This window comes from Hippocampus bargibanti, linkage group LG11 (genome assembly GCF_051943395.1).
Source record: "Hippocampus bargibanti isolate YZ-2025 linkage group LG11, ASM5194339v1, whole genome shotgun sequence".
Lineage (NCBI taxonomy): Eukaryota > Metazoa > Chordata > Actinopteri > Syngnathiformes > Syngnathidae > Hippocampus > Hippocampus bargibanti.
In genome coordinates this window covers 5159871-5177416 of record NC_142744.1, presented here as the reverse complement: position 1 = coordinate 5177416, position 17546 = coordinate 5159871, and the positions used below count along the sequence as shown (strand labels likewise).

General features: G+C 41.9%; 2 protein-coding genes across 6 annotated transcripts in view; one reads left to right on the top strand and one right to left on the bottom strand.

Annotated features, from left to right (window-relative positions):
- The window catches only part of rc3h1b (ring finger and CCCH-type domains 1b), a 31105-nt gene that overhangs the window by 1908 nt on the left and 11651 nt on the right, over positions 1-17546 (top strand). For 2 of the 3 annotated variants that reach the window (XM_089008855.1, XM_089008853.1), the window contains exons 1-3: positions 14592-14732; positions 15736-16141; positions 17089-17209. In XM_089008855.1, the coding sequence (XP_088864981.1) occupies positions 15911-16141; positions 17089-17209 (352 nt within the window). In that variant the 5' untranslated portion in view covers positions 14592-14732; positions 15736-15910. Of the gene's footprint in view, positions 1-2419; positions 2631-3355; positions 3552-4144; positions 4367-14591; positions 14733-15735; positions 16142-17088; positions 17210-17546 lie in introns of those variants that run through there. The other variant, XM_089008854.1, reaches the window with a different exon arrangement.
- LOC148891238 (uncharacterized) lies at positions 624-14323 on the bottom strand. Of its 3 annotated transcripts, none has more exons than XM_089008858.1 (10): positions 14186-14323; positions 12959-13725; positions 9887-9950; positions 6947-7099; positions 5721-6874; positions 5166-5313; positions 4136-4352; positions 3873-3985; positions 3347-3537; positions 624-2609 (listed from the first exon to the last, which is right to left on the bottom strand). In XM_089008858.1, exons 2-10 carry the CDS (start codon positions 13689-13691, stop codon positions 2416-2418), a joined length of 2967 nt encoding a protein of 988 aa, XP_088864984.1. In that variant the 5' UTR covers positions 13692-13725; positions 14186-14323; the 3' UTR covers positions 624-2415. The 3 variants fall into 3 exon arrangements, with proteins under 3 accessions (XP_088864984.1, XP_088864982.1, XP_088864985.1); XM_089008856.1 differs by lacking the exon at positions 14186-14323 and adding an exon at positions 13994-14123; XM_089008859.1 differs by lacking the exon at positions 14186-14323 and having other exon boundaries at positions 5721-5879; positions 5964-6874; positions 12959-13691.

Genomic DNA, 17546 nt, shown 5'->3' with positions numbered 1-17546 from the left:
GGCTGAACTCAGGCCGCAATGTGGTGGAGGGAGATAAGCGCACGGCGGCGGCCTCTTCAGTCCCGATAAGCCCCCCCCCCCTTCCCTAAAGCCATTATTTATGAAATGATTCATTATTATTTGCCTGTCACGGTGGGGACTGTATAGGCGTGTGGGGTGGAGGGAAGGGACAGCATGTAACGACGTGAGGTAGTATCCTGTAACAGCGGTGGCTATCGGGGTGTGCCGTTTATTTATTTGATTTTTTTATTCATTTAAAAGAAACAAAAGCTCAGGTTACATTTTTAGCCGGATTTTTTTTTTTTTTTTTTTTTTTTGCCTGACAGGCTCATTTCTCCTCAAATCAGATAAAATAATATCCTTTATCCCCCTCAACCTAACAATATAAATATGTCTTTGAATCCATCATAAAATTGAAAGAAGCTTCAATTATCCAGAGATGAGTCTTTAGTTGTGAATTGACAGAATTTATTTAATAATATACTGTCTGCTTTTCCTTTCGGCTTTTCTCTGCAAGGGGCATATATATATATATATATATATATATATATATATATATATATATATATATATATATATCTGAGACACCAAAGAGAAAGTAAAACACATTTGAAGTTGGTGAGCATATAATGTTGCACATAAATTGATGTATGATTGGGTAGATTATACAATTAAATTATCATTGGCATTATCAGTATAAAAAAACACCCCTCAAAATTACACGTGTTTTATATGTATATGCATGCATATGTGTGTGTATATATATACATATGGAAGCATTGAGAAATAAATTGCAATTGATTTTAAATATTTTTTTTATCAGTGGGGAATTAAAAAGGCATCAAGATCATAAAGCCCTAAAAAATGCATGCATGCGTGATTTGAAGTAACCATTTTAGGGGCCTTAACGGAATATTTTAAAGTCATAATAAACAGGTCATTTTTTAATACCCCCCCCCCCCCAAAAAAAAAAAAAAAAATATACTGTATATTTTTACATCTAAATGAAATAAGTAATGTGTCATTGTATTGAGGGCCACGCGGTGACTGGTGACGGTTTCCCGGGGGGATTGGGGTGGGGTCGGGGGGAGTCATGGCCGGGAGAGATAAACCGCGAGGCTATCGGCTTGTGGTCACACTCGCACATCAGATAAATAAATAAAAGGAGCAGCATTAACGGTGACACGCTATCAGCAGCAGCTCCCCAAAACGGCGACAGGTTATAACGGATGCCATTCAACAACGAATTCCTGCCTGCTAATTTGATTGGATTAAACGCGTCGTTGGTACAACTGGCGAAAAGTGTACCGTTGACGTCTTCTCGTGATTCGACTCGTTTGTGTTAAGCACAACCGTCAGTCACGACGTCTGCTCGCTGCACGCACGAGACCACGTCCAGTCACGACCGCGAGTGGGCCTGCATCCAGTCACGACCGCTATCCTGCTCCACCCCCCACCCCCACCCGCACGATGATCACAAATTTAAACCTCGCGTTTTAATATTGTTTAGGGAGCCGCACAACTGCATGCATCGATTGTTGGTCGGTTGTTTCCCAACCTTTGAGACCATAAAGAAAAATGATTTTAGTTGCCAAATCTGCATTAATATCTTTTATTTTGTAACTTCCGGTTAAGCGGAAACGTTAATTTCGAACGTTTAGTCAACGAATCAAAAACGTTTAGAAAACGAGTTTATTGAAAATTGACCTGTGATTGGCTATCAATTGGTTCAGGTTTTGATACCTGGATACTTGGGAGGATGAAGTAGATCAGAAAACGAATGAATGGAGGTTATAGTAAGATCTTATTGTGAAACAACTGAGAGTAACTTTTCTTAAAATATCCTTAGTTTAGCAAAAATATAATATTTAGACATATTTCTGCACATTCGGTTTGTCAAATTGTGGATGTCATTGTTGTATTTGCATATTGGTTACACTATATCGTAAATGAGTAGGGCAACATGTTCATTTTGGACAAAACTATTCCTGATCAAAAAACATTACACAAATATCAAGTAGGTATTTATATTGTGCTGTGCAACAACATTCCTGCGAGGTAATGATCACCAGATTTTCTGATCAGGTTTGGAAAACAACACTTTACTCAGTGAACCCCTGCTATTCAACCATTTGACACCACCCCCCAAAACGTTTACACTTGCCACAAGAGGGTACTAAAGTACTACTTTTGTCAAACTGGAACTCCTCAACTCAATTCGGCATGTAGTCCCTTGGCATAAAGACACCGTTAGATGACAGCAAAGTAAAACATTTTGCTTTGGCCCCGAGGACAAAAAAAATAACAATTAGCATTAGGAGGTTTTCGAAAATAACAGAGGCTCACTGCAAACAGTATCGTCATCCATGCACAGTGTTAACATGTCGGTCAGTTGCCATTGTGTCTGTCGCCCATTCAGCGTGGGCTACGTCGGGCCGGCATGATCCTGAGAGAGGCGATGCTTTCCCGTGTCATGAGCCGGGTCACTTGGTCCAGACTAAGTCCTGCCACCATTTCTCCATTCACTTGAACAATCTCGTCACCCACGCCCAGAAGACCATCGTAGGGGACATCACCACTCCCGTCGCCCACTTTCTCGACGTAAACACCTTGAGGAAAAACATTGAGAGGTATTGTTTCTTTGGTTTTGTGATGGCGTGGGCGTGCGACTATAGATGGTAAACCTAAATGCTAAAGTGGGCCACAAACCTTTAATCCTAAAATTGGATACAAAACGGAAATGCAAAAGTGGGCCACAAAACTTACCTTGAATGCTAATGTGGGCGGAAATTTTTAATGCTAAAATGGGCCACAAAACGTATATTCTACAGTGGGCCACAAAACTTAAATGCTAAAGTGGGCCACAAAACGTAAATGATAAATTGGGCCACAAAACTTAAATGCTAAAGTGGGCCACAAAGCCTAAATGCTAAAGTGGGCCACAAAACGTAAATGCTAAAGTGGGCCAGAAATCTTACATGCTAGATTGGGCCACAAAACGTAAATTCTACAGTGGGCCGCAAAACTTAAATGCTAAAGTGGGCCACAAAAACTAAATGCTAAAGTGTGCCAAAAGTACATTTCATTAGTGATAAAAACAAAAACTTGGAAGAAAAAAAAAAACAGATTGTATTTTTGGGAAACAATGCGAAATGCTCTCCTGCATACAAAATACCAGTCAAGAAGATCACAAAACTGTGTCAAACAAGAAAACAAAATTAAGTGCATTTTACTGAAAAACAAAAAAAAAAAAACAACAACAACAACAACAACTGTCAGCTTTGAAGTATTATTGGGTTTGTAAAGAAATTTATATATTTATTGAAATACATTGTACATCATGTACCTGTGTCAGGTCTGCCTTTGCCTCTTGAGATGACAAAACCAAAGGGACCGTTTGGTGGTCTGATGAGCTCCAAGAGAAGAGAGCCATCAGGAAAAGCCTGAGAAACCCTCCCCGCCAGTCGCACTACCCTGGAGGGGATTATGTCTTCAACACTTAGGGTCCGGTGGAGGTCCAGTTGGGGGCTGTCAGGACTGCAATCAAAACGGTATTTCTGGTGTTTCACTCATTGTTACTCTCGGTGCAAACCGCTATCTAATCATCCATTTTCTTTACTGTGTAACTGTGCTTCTCCCTGGGCTTACTTCAGGTAGACCCTGGACTGCTCATAGACTAATTATAGAGCGACAACAATTAGACTTGTAGAGATTGGTGCAACCACCATGGGAAAGCACGATAGAATATGGATGGGATCACTCTTTACCTTAAAAAAATGCTACATTGTTGATTGTTTGACTGGATATCATCAGCAGGTGAGTCTAAAACTAGTCTTGATGCTTTTCATACCATGCCTACCGAGCTGACTTACCTTGGTGCTAGGCCATAAGGTATCTGCACCTCACCCAGGATGGTTGTACGCTCTGTTTTCCTCTCTAAACTCTGCACAGAGGAAGCTTTGCGTAGTTGGGCCAGTGGCAGCGCCTAGTGGCAAACAAAAAGACACACATGAGAAACACTTAGGAAGTGCTGTTCTACACCATATTGTGCAAGCGTACTTTAGGTTATTGACCAGTTTCTGTGATGGACCTCATTTGGTCCAGTAACACCTAACCAAACTGCTATGTTGCTCACCGTGTTTAGGGTCTGCAATGAGGGCGTCCGCTGTATGCGGATGGTTGGATGCGGTCTGCGCGTAGGGCTCGGTGACGTGGTGTTAGACCTGCTGGTGGGAATGCTGAGCTGTTCCATGCTACTGGAACGAGCTCCCTTCACCAGTCTGCCGACACCGTTCAGGCCGATGGAGGAAAAGAAGCGACGTAGGAAAAGCTTTGGTCGTCCGTCCAGCTTTCTGTAAAAGCAAAGGTACACCAAAGTAACCAAACTGATAGGACAATAGAAAATGCCGGTATAGTGGTATGAACTGAGAGATCAAACGTTTTCCAGAAATAAAATATTCTTTGTGTTACAAAGTGGTTCTTAAACTAGGTTCAATCGAACCCTAGCGCTTCAGTGAGTCAGTCTGGATCCTTCCGCCGCAGAGGTCCTACTCCTCAGTCTCGCCTGAAATTAGTGGGCAGTCATTGAAAGAAGGGTTCGATAATTGAGCATATGAAACTGATGGGAAGATTAAGAACCACTTAAGATTTGAAGTTTGAACAGGCGTCACTTGTAGTGACACCACATGGAAAATATTTTGAGATGAGATAGTTAGACTTCTCATACCTTGACATGATTAATTGTCTGATTACAGTACATAAGTAGCCTTTAAAAAAATCAACTAGTTTTGAACAGAACTCAAGACATTTTAAAATTGTTACATTGCTTCTTCAGGTTTTCGAGTGTGAGTAATTCGAATTTTGGATACAATTGGGTTCAATTTCGGACGTTCAATTGCAACTTTCCTGCTTAGTTCTGCAATTGCATTTTATTACCACAAGAAGGCAGCCTTGCTTTGACGGGATGAATCTTCCTTTTCACCATGGCATTCTGTTGACTTTATACCATAGTTGGGGGAAGGGTGGCCAATCAGTATTTATTCAGCCGTCCACACTGACTCTGTGATGTATGACGTTTTTTTTTCCGAACTGGAAGGCAGCTTGTACATAGGGTTCTCCCGTCTGATCTATGAAACAAATAAAATAGTAAGACTGTCTTTGCTCACTTGGTTCCATCTGAGTTCTCCTCCCATACGGCCTCAGCTTTCAAATGCTCTGCTCTCAGCAGCTCAGCTCTGAGATCCTCAGCCCGAGACAACACCAGGCTACGTGGAGCAGGATGGAAGTCTGACCCAGCACCCGTATCTGTAGTCACTGGTCAAAAAAAAATTGGAATATGAGGAGATGCGTTGTATGGAATAATACAATTTCAGACAGGGAAAGCTAATAATTCTAATGCTAGCTTTCCATTGGGAATATGACAGATTCCATTCAAATGTATTTTTTTTTCCTCCCAGAATTTATTTTGAAATTGAAAAGGATGACGTGGAGCGTTTTTCTTGTGAGAGGATGCCGATAAAGCGCTGGTCAGACTAAAACTCTGAACCTCCTGAGTAGATGGCCTACAACTCAACAATCCGCTGGTGGGACAGCACGAAACCACCAAAAGAATTGGGACGGATCTAAAACACAGACGAGGCGCTATAGGATTTCCAACGACACATACTGAAATTACACCCAAAAAACAAAAGCCCCCGAAATAAAAAATGGTGTGGACTCACCCGCTCCTTCCAAAGTGGCATCCCAAACATCAGCAGCTGGAATGTCTGGGTTCAGCCGAGCGGGGGAGTACCTCAGGGTGGAGGGCCTGACAAATGCCACCGGGTTACTGATCGCAAGGGATCCTTGCGCCGAAGATGCAGGCGACTCCCGTCTTGCCTCTGGATAGTCCAAGCGAGCCAAATGCTGAGGCCCCACTTCACCTCCCTGATTCGATGCCATCTGGAACTGTACGGTTGACTGACCTGTGCCAGAACGGTTCCTTGAGCTTGACTTAAGAGCAGATTTGATAGGCAGGGTGGGTGCTTCCCTCACTCCGCCCGAGGCACCCATCAAACGTGGCTCGAGAGTCACAGGGCCGTCTGGCGCGAAGGAAACGGCTCTGCTCAAGTTGACTCTGTTCCTAGGATTGGAGTTACGCCTCTGAGCCCAGGATGGACCGTACGGACCATTGCCGGACTCCACTCGACTTTCTCCTTTCCTGCTCCTTCTTCTGAGCTTCCCAAAACCTGATGATTTCCATCCTGTGCTTCTTTCTTTGTTCTCCCCCAGAACAAAAGCACCCGCAAATGTGACCGTCAGAGGTGTTTTAGGACGTGGGCTGACGTCCGGCTTGTTTGGAGGAACCCAATGAGGAACTGTTCTGCCCCTCGGGTCATCACCCTGCTGTAACTCAATGACCTGTGGGTCTGTTAGTGAGGTGCCCGGCTGAAGTTCCTTCACAACGGAACCACATGCCTCGCATTTCTTCACCAGGACTATGATCTCTCTGATCACCGTCATGGTTTCACCCATCTCTTGCTTCTGTGGACCAGGCATTGAGATACTCCTGTGACACCTACTCCTCTCTGAACCACTACTGCTGGAATCGGTATTGCGGTCCCTGTTTTTGGACTTGGGCGCAGTCGGTCTACCACGTTGACGCACCCTGTCCAAGTATCGAGACTCCGCTTCTCTCTCTGATTCGTCTTCAAAGCGTACCCGAGTGGGTGAACAGCCATACCGCCTTGATCGATTGACGTGATCTCCAGGCAGGGTATCTCCTTGATCGGGCACAAGAAAGGGACCAGGTGCACTTTGAGCAATGAGATCCTCTTTGGCTTGAACGGCTTTTTCCACCAATGCTGGATTGAGAGTCTCAACTTGCTGCTTCTTCCTGCAATAGATCAGCGATCACACACTCTTACTGCGGTCCTATGCAGTTTCTAGGACACCCATAGAAACTTACGCGGTGGATCTGTGATCAGAATGGGAGCGTCTACTGGGGCGGTCACCTTTAACATAATTGGCGCGAGCCTTGAGCCGGGCTCGCTCGAGGAGACGCTTGGCTTGCTCGTGTCTTGGACTCAGAGGGAGTTCATCGCTGATTACCAAGAGTGATCTAAACATTGAGATTGATGACAGGAAATGTTTGTCAGCACGATAGTCGTAGTCGACTATACTGTACATTTACTTTAAAAATGTATCTGAATCCTGATGATTTGAGTATGTTCAGCCACTTTGACGATAGAATTGAGTAAAGTCAACACACTATTTTTTGGGGTGTTTGTCAGATATCCAAAGTCCGGGCTGAGTGGAAAATGCCGCCTGTGGTCAATTTTCATCCGGCCCGCAGCTTCCGTCATAAAATCGTTAACAGTCTGGCTTGCATGTAGAATTAATTGGGCAGTAGCGCTGTACCCGTGACTGTAATGTGTCCTTGAGAGTTTTGAAAGCCGCTTAGAAATTAAATGTATTATTATTATTATTATTATTATTATTATTATCTGCGTGTACTAAGTGCTGCCAACTAGAGGCTCAATTAGGAACAGCAAATAAGTATGAGTAATTGACCTAATAAGCTGTAATGATGATTTTCAAATAAAAAGAGAAAACTTCTAAAATGGCGATAATCAACAAAAGAATTACCGTATTATCGTAGAATTACCGTATTTTCTGCACTATAAGGCGCACCTTAAAAGCCTTAATATTTTTTTTTAAAAGCTGACCATGGTGAATCGTTGTGTGTTGCACCAAGACTACTATTTGATACTAGTTGACACAAATTCCCAGCAGACAAATCAGCCCATTTCCAACGGAGCTTTGGCGCCTTCTTGTGCATTTTCTGGGACGCTACATTGGACGGCTCGAATTGATACGGGAGGACTTCTTTAAACGATTGCAAACATTTATGCTTTCCTCTTCAGAACTATTTGAATCATATTCATAACTGGATGAGTAACAAGAAAGCATCTTCTCTGAATCTGAAGCCATTGTTTTGATTCTAGAGCAAGGCAAGACGTCTTGGCATGACGTCACAAACAAAGGGGCGGGACCTTCTGAAACTCGCCCTTCTGAAACATTTCAGAGGTAATTTTGAAGTCGTTTTGGGACACTTTAATTAATTTATATTGGTGTTTTGCATTTGACTAATTTTAGATTTGCATTTGGGTATTTTAGATGCTATAAAACGTTTTTCTGATGTCTGTTAGGAAACCAAAAAAAATTGTGTTGGTTGTCCTTTAAATTTTGATATGCATGTTTCAACGCTACTACCACCGTCATAGTCATACATACACACATTCCCAAAGTAAAATCTCATAACAATCCCATTCGCTGAATTGAAAGCTGTTTAGCAAAACATGCGACCGCATCATATTCCGCAGATTGACTTGATGAAAAGTGAATCAAGCCTTCCCAAATCGGTCTTATGCAATCATAGCTAGTCAGTCAGTCCGGGGCGTGGCGCTGGCGTAAAGCGCCATTAGCGACACGTCATCAAGCCATCCCACCTCCTTATGGCTCACGGTTAAGCTCCTCTGCATTGTGCTTCATCATCTGTACTCGACTTTAAGCCAGCGATAAAGATAGCATGATACACTCGCCATGTGGATTATCCTTGCCATGACCACCACCGGAATTCATTGGCCCGTGTGTATCAAGCGAAGAACATACTGTTCACTAGATTAAAGTTTGCCATGTCAATGTTTTCATCCCGACATTGACAAACATGGGATGGCGAGCAGTCTTCTTTTGGTTGACCATCTGTTGCAGTCAATGGATTTTAATTCCTGATTACTTTGGTACACTCCTCTAATAAGGATAACGACTCAAGGAATGTCAACTTTATTTTGAAACCAAAGTGGGAGATTGATGACGGTCAAGCCTCATATCAAAAACTGTTTTTTTTACATTAACTCATTCACTGCCATTCACAAATTTATTCGGGAATTGAAAATATGACATAGAGTGCCATTTCCGAATTTGTTTGGGTTTTGTTTTTTCATGCTTGGGTGCCGATAAAGTGCTGGCAATGTTTTTCCCCCCTTTTTTCCATGTTAGTGCTTTGTTCCAGCTTCAGCTGTTTTTAAAGCGCTATATAAACCAATATGTATGTATTGCATTGTATTTTGGACAACCGCCCTCATTTGAAGCTCATATAACTCCAGACCTATATAATTTAGGAATTAACTCTTTGTTTTCTGAAAAAAGAAGTGAGTCTAAGGTTTCTAATGCTGTATTGAATATTTATATCCTAAAACTCAATATTCTGTGGGTCCTGCAATTCGAGTGACGATGACAAAAACCCTGGCACTGGAGTGGACATATTTTTGCACTTGTCTGGCAGTGAATGAGTTAATGTCTAAAATGCCAACAATCAACAAAAAACAACTTCTGTTCAACGGTTACAAAAAAACGTTAGTGTTAAAAAAGTGAAGTGAATATTCAATTGGAATTTTCAATGTCCATTGACTTTTGTTAAGGGTGTTTCAAATGAACCACAATACATGCTTCAGAGAGCTGAAATTAACATTTAAAAAGCAAATGTGAAACACAGAATGCCTTGTTAAAATGTATTTAATTAATTGTATGTAATATTTAATTAATTGTATGTAATTTTTATTTTTATTTTGTTATGCTTAGAATATCTTGTTTTCTATCCTTTCACTCCCACCCCAACCCCATCCCTCTTCAATTGCTGCTGTGGACTGCAAATTTCCCCATTGCGGGACGAATAAAGGTATTCTGATTCTGATTCTGATTAATTGCTGTAGAGAGCATCCAGGCCAATGTTTGGTTCCCCCCTACATTTTTAACACACCAAATCTAGCCCCCTTTGCAAAAAGTTTTCCCTAATGAGATTCTGAACGTAACCCATGTGACGCAAAATAATCACATCAATACTCACCTCAAATAGGGCTCCAGTTCTTGAAGAATCACAGAGTCCTCAAAACCGCCACGTACTCCCTCACCTGCCACGAAATTACAGGAAGACGAGTGAAAGGTGTTACAGGTATTTGCCTTACAAATTGAGCTTGTTTCAATGGTATTGATTTGAATTGGCATTTTTTAAAAACCTTTTCAGACAGTGATGCCCAAAATGTGACACACAGCCTCCCTCTAGTGGCGCGCAAAAGACTCACTGAATGACAAAAGCCCACATTTAACTCATTCACTGCCAGACATTTGCAAAAATGTGTCCACTCCAGTGCCAGGGTTTTTGTCATTGTCACTCAAATTGCAAGGCCCACAGAATATTGATTTTTAGGACAACATAAAGATTCAAGACAGTGCTAGAAACCTTCAACCAGCGGTGTCAGTCATTTTTTGCCGCGGGCCACATTGTAGTTATGGTTTCCTCTCGAGGGCCGTTATGAATTTGGGGAACCCATCATCATGGAATTTAACAAGTTTGATTTGCTTTCGCGGGCCAAAAAAATGATGTTGTGGGACGGATTTGGCCCGCGGGCCTTGACTTTGACACCTGTGCCTTAGACTCTCTTCTTTCATCAGAAAAAAAGACTTAACTCCTAGGTTATGTGGGTCTGGAGTTATATGAGCTTGAAATGAGGGCAGCTGTACAAAATACAATGCAATACATACAGTACATATTGGTTTATATAGCGCTTTAACAACAGCTGAAGCTAGAACAAAGTTATAACATGGAAAAACGGGAAATTGTGCCCATTTATGGAAGGGAAAAAACATTGCCATAGGTCTGGCCAGCGCTTTAGCTACACCCAAAAAAACGGAAAGAAAAAAAATACATTTGGGAATGGCGCTCTACGTCATATTTTCTATTCCCGAATACATTCTGGAATGGCAGTGAATGAGTTAAAATTCTTTTAGAAAATTGTGGAGATTGTGTTCTGGAAAGTCAAGTATTTTGAGGTGCTTCTTGGTGTGACAAATTGGAGAATTACTTTTTTATGAAGTGGGATTACATCATCAACTGCGTCATTCTAGTCGCAGCACACCACTGATTGTAAAAATATCAAAGAAAACACGCCCGTAACTCATGTGAGGATAAGTGGATTACAAAATGGATGCACGGTCGGACGACTGTGAAATAGTAAGCGCAAATCATCATTTTGCTCTTTCTTTTTAGAGAAGTTCAGAAATGTGTCCAAATACGACATACCCTATAAACAGAAATGGAGGCGAACTCAATCACCTCCCCCAGAGCTCCTGCTTGCTAATAATAGCAGCATCCACATCTCTCAAATCTGCACATCTGTTCAGTAGGAAACGTGCCAGGTTACATATTGCGCTTTTATGCAACGCGACATAGCAGTGAGAACGACAGTAAAAAAGGAAAAACACAAATTGTATTTCGGCATGGGGGGGGGGGGGTTATTTTGAACTTTAAAGTTACTTTGTTGCAGCAATGTTAGAACAACACAGGAAACATATTGAGGAAGTCCAAGATGGCGCCCGAGGCACAGGATAAGTTTTTCTGTGGGTGAGCAGCATCAGCCACACGCGCCAGTGTTCACTCAACCCGAAAGTAACTCAAATAGATAGAAAGCTAGCTGGCTAGCTAGCTAATAGCTAGCTAATTAGATAGCTATATAGCTAATAGATAGGTAGCCAGCGAATAGATAACAACTAGATAGCTAGCTTGATAGCCAGATAGCTAGCAAGATAGGTAGACAGCTGAATAGTTCGATTAATAAAAAGCAAGATGGCAACTTTTTGATTTTCATGTTGGAGTAGATGAGCTGAGTCAGTTCGGAAGTTATTCATTTTTAAAATAAACATTTAACTACTAACCGATAACATGCAACATTTTACAGTAATAATAATAATAACAATGATAATAATACATTTATAAGCACCTTTCAAAACTCTCAAGGTCTCTTTACAGTCACAGGATACGGTTTTCTGTGGGTGAGTAGCGGCGGCCACACGCGCCAGCATTCACTCAACCTGGAAGTAACTCCAGTAGATAAGAAGCTAGCTAGCTAATAGATAGCTCATAGATAGGTAGATAGCTATATAGCTAAAAAAATAGCCAGCTAGCCAGCTCAACAGCAAATAGATAGCTAGCTCGATAGCCAGATAGCTAGCTAGATAGATAGACAGCTGGATAGCTCGATAAATAAAAACCAAGATGGCAACTTTGTAATTTTGGAGTAGATAAGCTGAGAATCAATGTGCCAGGTATTTATTTTTAAAATAAACATTTCACAACTAACCTGAAACATGTAACATTTATGCCCCCCGCCCTTTTTTGTGGAAGGAATGTATGTTTAAGGCTTGTATAAGTAACCTGTATTGGTTAGTACTGAAAAACAAACATTTAATAAAATATATGCTTTATAAAGATATTTACATGTACAACTGGAAAGAATACTACATGTTACTAAAAAAATGTTCATATGTATTGTTCGTAACTCGAATGTTCGTAAGTAGGGGAGTGTTTGTATTTTGTTTTTCTATGTCTTCCTTTCCTCTTCCTTCTATAACTTTGCTGCCGTGAAATGTACATTTAATAAAAGTAATAATAATAATAATAATAATAATAATGATAATAATAATGATAGTAATGATGATAATCATGATGATAATTACAGTAATGATAATAATGATATAGTAATGATAATGATTATGATGATAGTGATGAGTTGATAGTGATGATAATGATTATAATGATAATGATAATGATAATGATAATGCTAATGATAATGATAATGATGATAATAATGATGCTAATGATAATGATAATGATCATACTAATGATAATAATATTGATAAGAATAATATTTCATTTATAAGCGCCTTTCAAAACTCTCCATTGCGAGACTAAGAGACTAATGTAATCATCCAATCTTCGTTGTGAATTACAGGAAAGCTAATTTCCATAACAGCAACATTTAAAATACCCCAACTTTATGCTTTTTTTTTTTTGGCCTTAAAATTCAGACTTCACCCAACTCATTATTTTGAATGCACATCTGCATTAACAATCCAAACGTACCTTCATCAACCACGCCGTCTGTTGCACGTCCGTCTCCGTATTGTTGTTCTCTGCACTTTTCTTGTCTTTCGTTCAACTTTTCAAGAGCTTTTTGCCTCCCTTTCTCATCAATGGAAAGACCCTCGCACTCCCCGTCATGCTTGTCCACTTGGGATACTTCGCTATCATCCACTGAATTTCCCACAATGTCTTCGTGGCCTGCTGTCTTGTCCTCTCCATGAGTGCATGGTAAAGCAGGTTTTTGAGGGTCCACGCCATTTAGTAGTAAGGTCTCCGGCCGGGCCACCCTCCAGAATCCCTTTGGGGGTGCCCAGTGTCTGATTGTGGAGGAGGTAGGCGATTGTGGGTTGATGGAGCAGGAAAATACAGGTGGTGGAGGTGGTGTGATGGGGATGCTGGTCTTACAAGTGGAGTTATCGGGTAGAAATTCCGAGGTGGGTGTTTTGTTTTTTTCTCGTTCATCTTCCTGGAGCTGCACGGGTGAATCGGGTGGCGGACTGTGGATCTCCAACCTGACTTGCACTTCTACCTCCTCTTTCTTGTCATCTTCGTCACTGCTGCTCAGTGCGCCTGATTGACAGGTTCCGCTTTTCGCAGTGGGCTGCAGCCTGAAGGGGACATCCGGCGATTCTCCGTCCTCGGATTTCTCGTTATTCCTCGGGGAGGATGGCAAGTAAACTAAATTCGAGACGGAATCCGTTTGAATTTCCCCCGCCGCCTTCTCGTCCTCCATTGGTTGCTCAACCACCGTGAGGTCGATTTAAGCACTGTACGGATATAACAAAAAACATAACCTAAAATCACAACTCGCTTTCTGATATGCGCTGAACAGATATGAAACGTGGGTTACGGTCACGTTGCTTCATCCGTTGATTACTTTGCGGGATAATCCTTTTGCATGAGAATAAGCAAGTGCCGCGTGCAACGGAGTCTCTTATAGCCAGTCATCGTACTTAGTATTTAATGACATATGGGAACAAAGTAACAAACAAAGCAAGAACAGGATGTTTCATCAATGGGGGGAGGGGCGGTTACCGTAAAATTTCAGATTTATCGTCAAATCTCAGATCCAAGAGTCAAGTGCCAGAATATCCCATCTCCAATGTTTCCTCCACTTCTCTGTTGTGCATCCAGTTCGGTTCGGTCCCACTAGCGTGAATCTCGCGGTAATCCCCCTCCCCAGAAATGATCACATCGGGATTACAGGAGACAAAAAAGAAAAAGAACCTGCTTAAATTTCGTTCTTGCCTCACGTAGCCGCTTTCCCGAATGGAGCTCCTTGACTGTTGCGTAACACGCGATCCGTGCATTGATATGCCAATGAAGAGGATTAAAAACAAAACAAAAGGAGGGCATCAATTCTTTAATCTAGGTGTTGAATCATCGAAAAATAAAATGACACGAGTGTGCGTGCGTCTTAATATTCATCATCCATCAAGTCCCCCCTCCCCTCTCCCTATTTTCATTTCGCGCACGCACACCTATTCGTGCATGCGCGCTTCCAGATGTGATTTGTTTCGAGGTGCAGGCGCTGCCATTAACCGCTAGGGGGAGCCGGCGGCACGTCCGCGCGCACACGCGCGAGCACGCACTCCCAGCTAGCTGTAACCGGCTAGCCCCGTCTGGTCTCGCCCCGTAGAGTTGACACCCTTCCCCGACAAAACCTTCCACCTCCCCCCCTCCTCGGCAGCGGCTGTGCTGTACCGTCGACATGGCAAGGAAATATCGCATTTTCTTAAAGAAAGATGAACATCTTCCAAGTCGTTTGGAATGAGTGAGTAGCGGCGACGTAGCAGAACATTTATGGAGTGGGGGGGTGTTTGTTTTCAGTGGCATTTACGATGCAGAGCTCGGTAGGCTAGCCTTGGTTTGTTCCGTTAGCATATTAGCATTGCTTGCCTTCACCCTAGCGACGGGTCTTTTATATTCGCACTGTTTACAAAACGCAAATAAAGCACCCAACCATTGCTTCTCCCTATATCTTAGCATCATCGCAAAAGAGCCGATTTCACGCCATTCCGGTCACTTTGTGTCCCAATGTTACATAATCTTTCTAGCCTTACTTTACGCTGCTTCGTCCACAGTTTTCTTGGTGTAACAATACACGCCGCGTTCTATCAATATCCGTCGAAATGTTAAGAAAACGATAGCCTCCCAACGCACCCTCGTTAATATATACCAAACGTGAAAACAACTTAAATTGTGTAATTAGCACGGCGTTTGCTCGGTAGCACGATTAGCCACCCGTAGCTAGCCATCCGGTGCTAACAAGTCAGCTTTTGCCCCCCGTAAGTCAGCTGAGTGAGGGCTTTCTATCAGTTACCCACACGGTACGTATGACACGATGGCTACGACAGCAGACAGCTGGAGCCTACAATCAAAGAATACTTGCGGCTTAATGCTACTTTAATTCTATTGGCAAACGTCAGCTTCACAACAAGTTCGGAATAGCGTAGAGAGGCTATTAGCTAATTCAAGCACCCTTTGTCCATAGGCTCAGTGGCGAGCTGTACGAATAAGTAGGCCACATAAGTAGTTGTTTTGGGATTGTTTGCTCTTGAACCCACACCGATAGTTCCTCACGATTTTTCGGATTTGCTTTTGGGACACTTGAATACCTCTGGCGTTTTGTTTGGATGTTGAATACTTAACTAGCGATAAAATAGAGCAAGGACTTGCTAATTATTGTGAGTATGAATTATTGTGTACATACAATACATAAATATGTGTACTGACTGGAAAATCTCTTGTTTTTTTCCCTCCCAACCCCTCTCCAGTATTCATCGTGTGATGTGACCCAGAATCCACAATGTGTGAGGACATTTAGTTCGGAAGAAAACAATTCTTGATTCCAGTGGAATCTTTCATATATATTGTTATTATTATTATATTTTTTCTGTTATCGTTTCTACATATTTGCACACACTCATCCCCACCCACTTTCTAATCATCATGCCAGTTCAAGCACCACAGTGGACAGAGTTCCTGCTCTGTCCGATCTGCACACAGACATTTGAGGAGACCGTTCGACGGCCCATTAGTTTGGGCTGTGGACACACCGTCTGCAAGATGTGCCTGAATAAACTGCACCGCAAGGCCTGTCCTTTTGACCAAACGGCCATCAGCACGGACATCGAGCAGTTGCCCGTCAACACAGCCCTGCTGCAACTGGTGGGAGGCCAGGTGGGACACCCTTTTGTCTTTAAACGCTATGCCAGGTGGGAAGGACACCCTTTTGTCTTTATCAAAACGCTATGTATTTCATTTTTCAGATTCCTTTTACAGGTAGTATTGAACACAACCTTAGCCAAATTGTTGCTTTATTTTTTATTTTTTTGGACTGATTCCGTTCCATTGATGGCTACCTAATTAGAAGGTTAGTCATTGAACGCAAACTTAGCCAAATTGTTGCTTTATATATATTTTTTGACTGATTCCGTTCCATTGCTGGCAACCTAACTTAAAATTATCAATGTCAAGCTCAAACAATAATGAACCTCAGGTTCACTGTCCTCAAAACAAAAAATCAAAATGATGTTCTAAAATATAACTTGCCAAATACCCAAAGTCAACAAGAATAAGTATCGACTCACCTGTGACCAAAATGAGGACAATTTGCTATCAAAACATAGATGGGTGGATATTGTGATATGCTAATGAATTCTATTTCTAGTGTTCTCTAATTTAGGCCTTGAATTGAAAACGGCACCGCTGCAAAGGAACAGCTAAAAATAGAAATGCTTTTTTGATATTTCCATCGTCGTTGGCGATGACAGTTAAGAGATTGAACGCATGTGGCTAAATTCTAATGATTTAAGAGGCTTATTCCTTTCACTCTGGTGATGATTGATGAAGATTTTGTCTTTCTGTGTAATTGATTATTAAGCAAAATAATCATTTTTGCTGTGTCATACGATCTGATCGGCTCACTGACTTTCTAGGAAAAAAAGGCATGGAATAATCTAAATGTTCATCCTCCTAATTTCCTGTTGAGAATCTCATCATATCCAGCATGTTCTACTCTTTGCATGCCATTTGCAAACTATTGTATTATTTAGTTTGGCAATTTCCTTGTGCGCTTTCTGCTTCTTCTTGAGTCCTTTTTTTTAAATTCCCTCATTTGTGTGCAGGTTCCGAAGGCTCAGCCAGTTGCCTTGATTAGCAATCCTGAGGACTCGCAGCACTATGAGGAGGCGAGGCAATGCGTGGAGGAGCTGGCCCTCTACCTGAAGCCCCTGAGCAACACACGAGGTAGCTCCATTTAAAACGCCCCCCGCGTTCTACACGGTTCTAATTCCTTCCCCGCTTCACAATAATTTAAGATCCATTGTGGCATTCAATGTATAATCACCGTTTGTGCATTTACCAACGCGGTTGAGTCGCATGCACGACGGCTTACTCACGACAATTAGCGCACGTGATGAGTGAATTTTAGCATCTGATTGACTGGGCTGCTTTTTGCTAATATGCAAGCTTACATCATTGGTTTGATTTGTGATGAGATAATAATGGACAAGTCAACCACATGGTGCCTTTGTGTTCTTCCAATAAAGCATAGCGACTCGTGTTTTCATGATGACGTAACAGC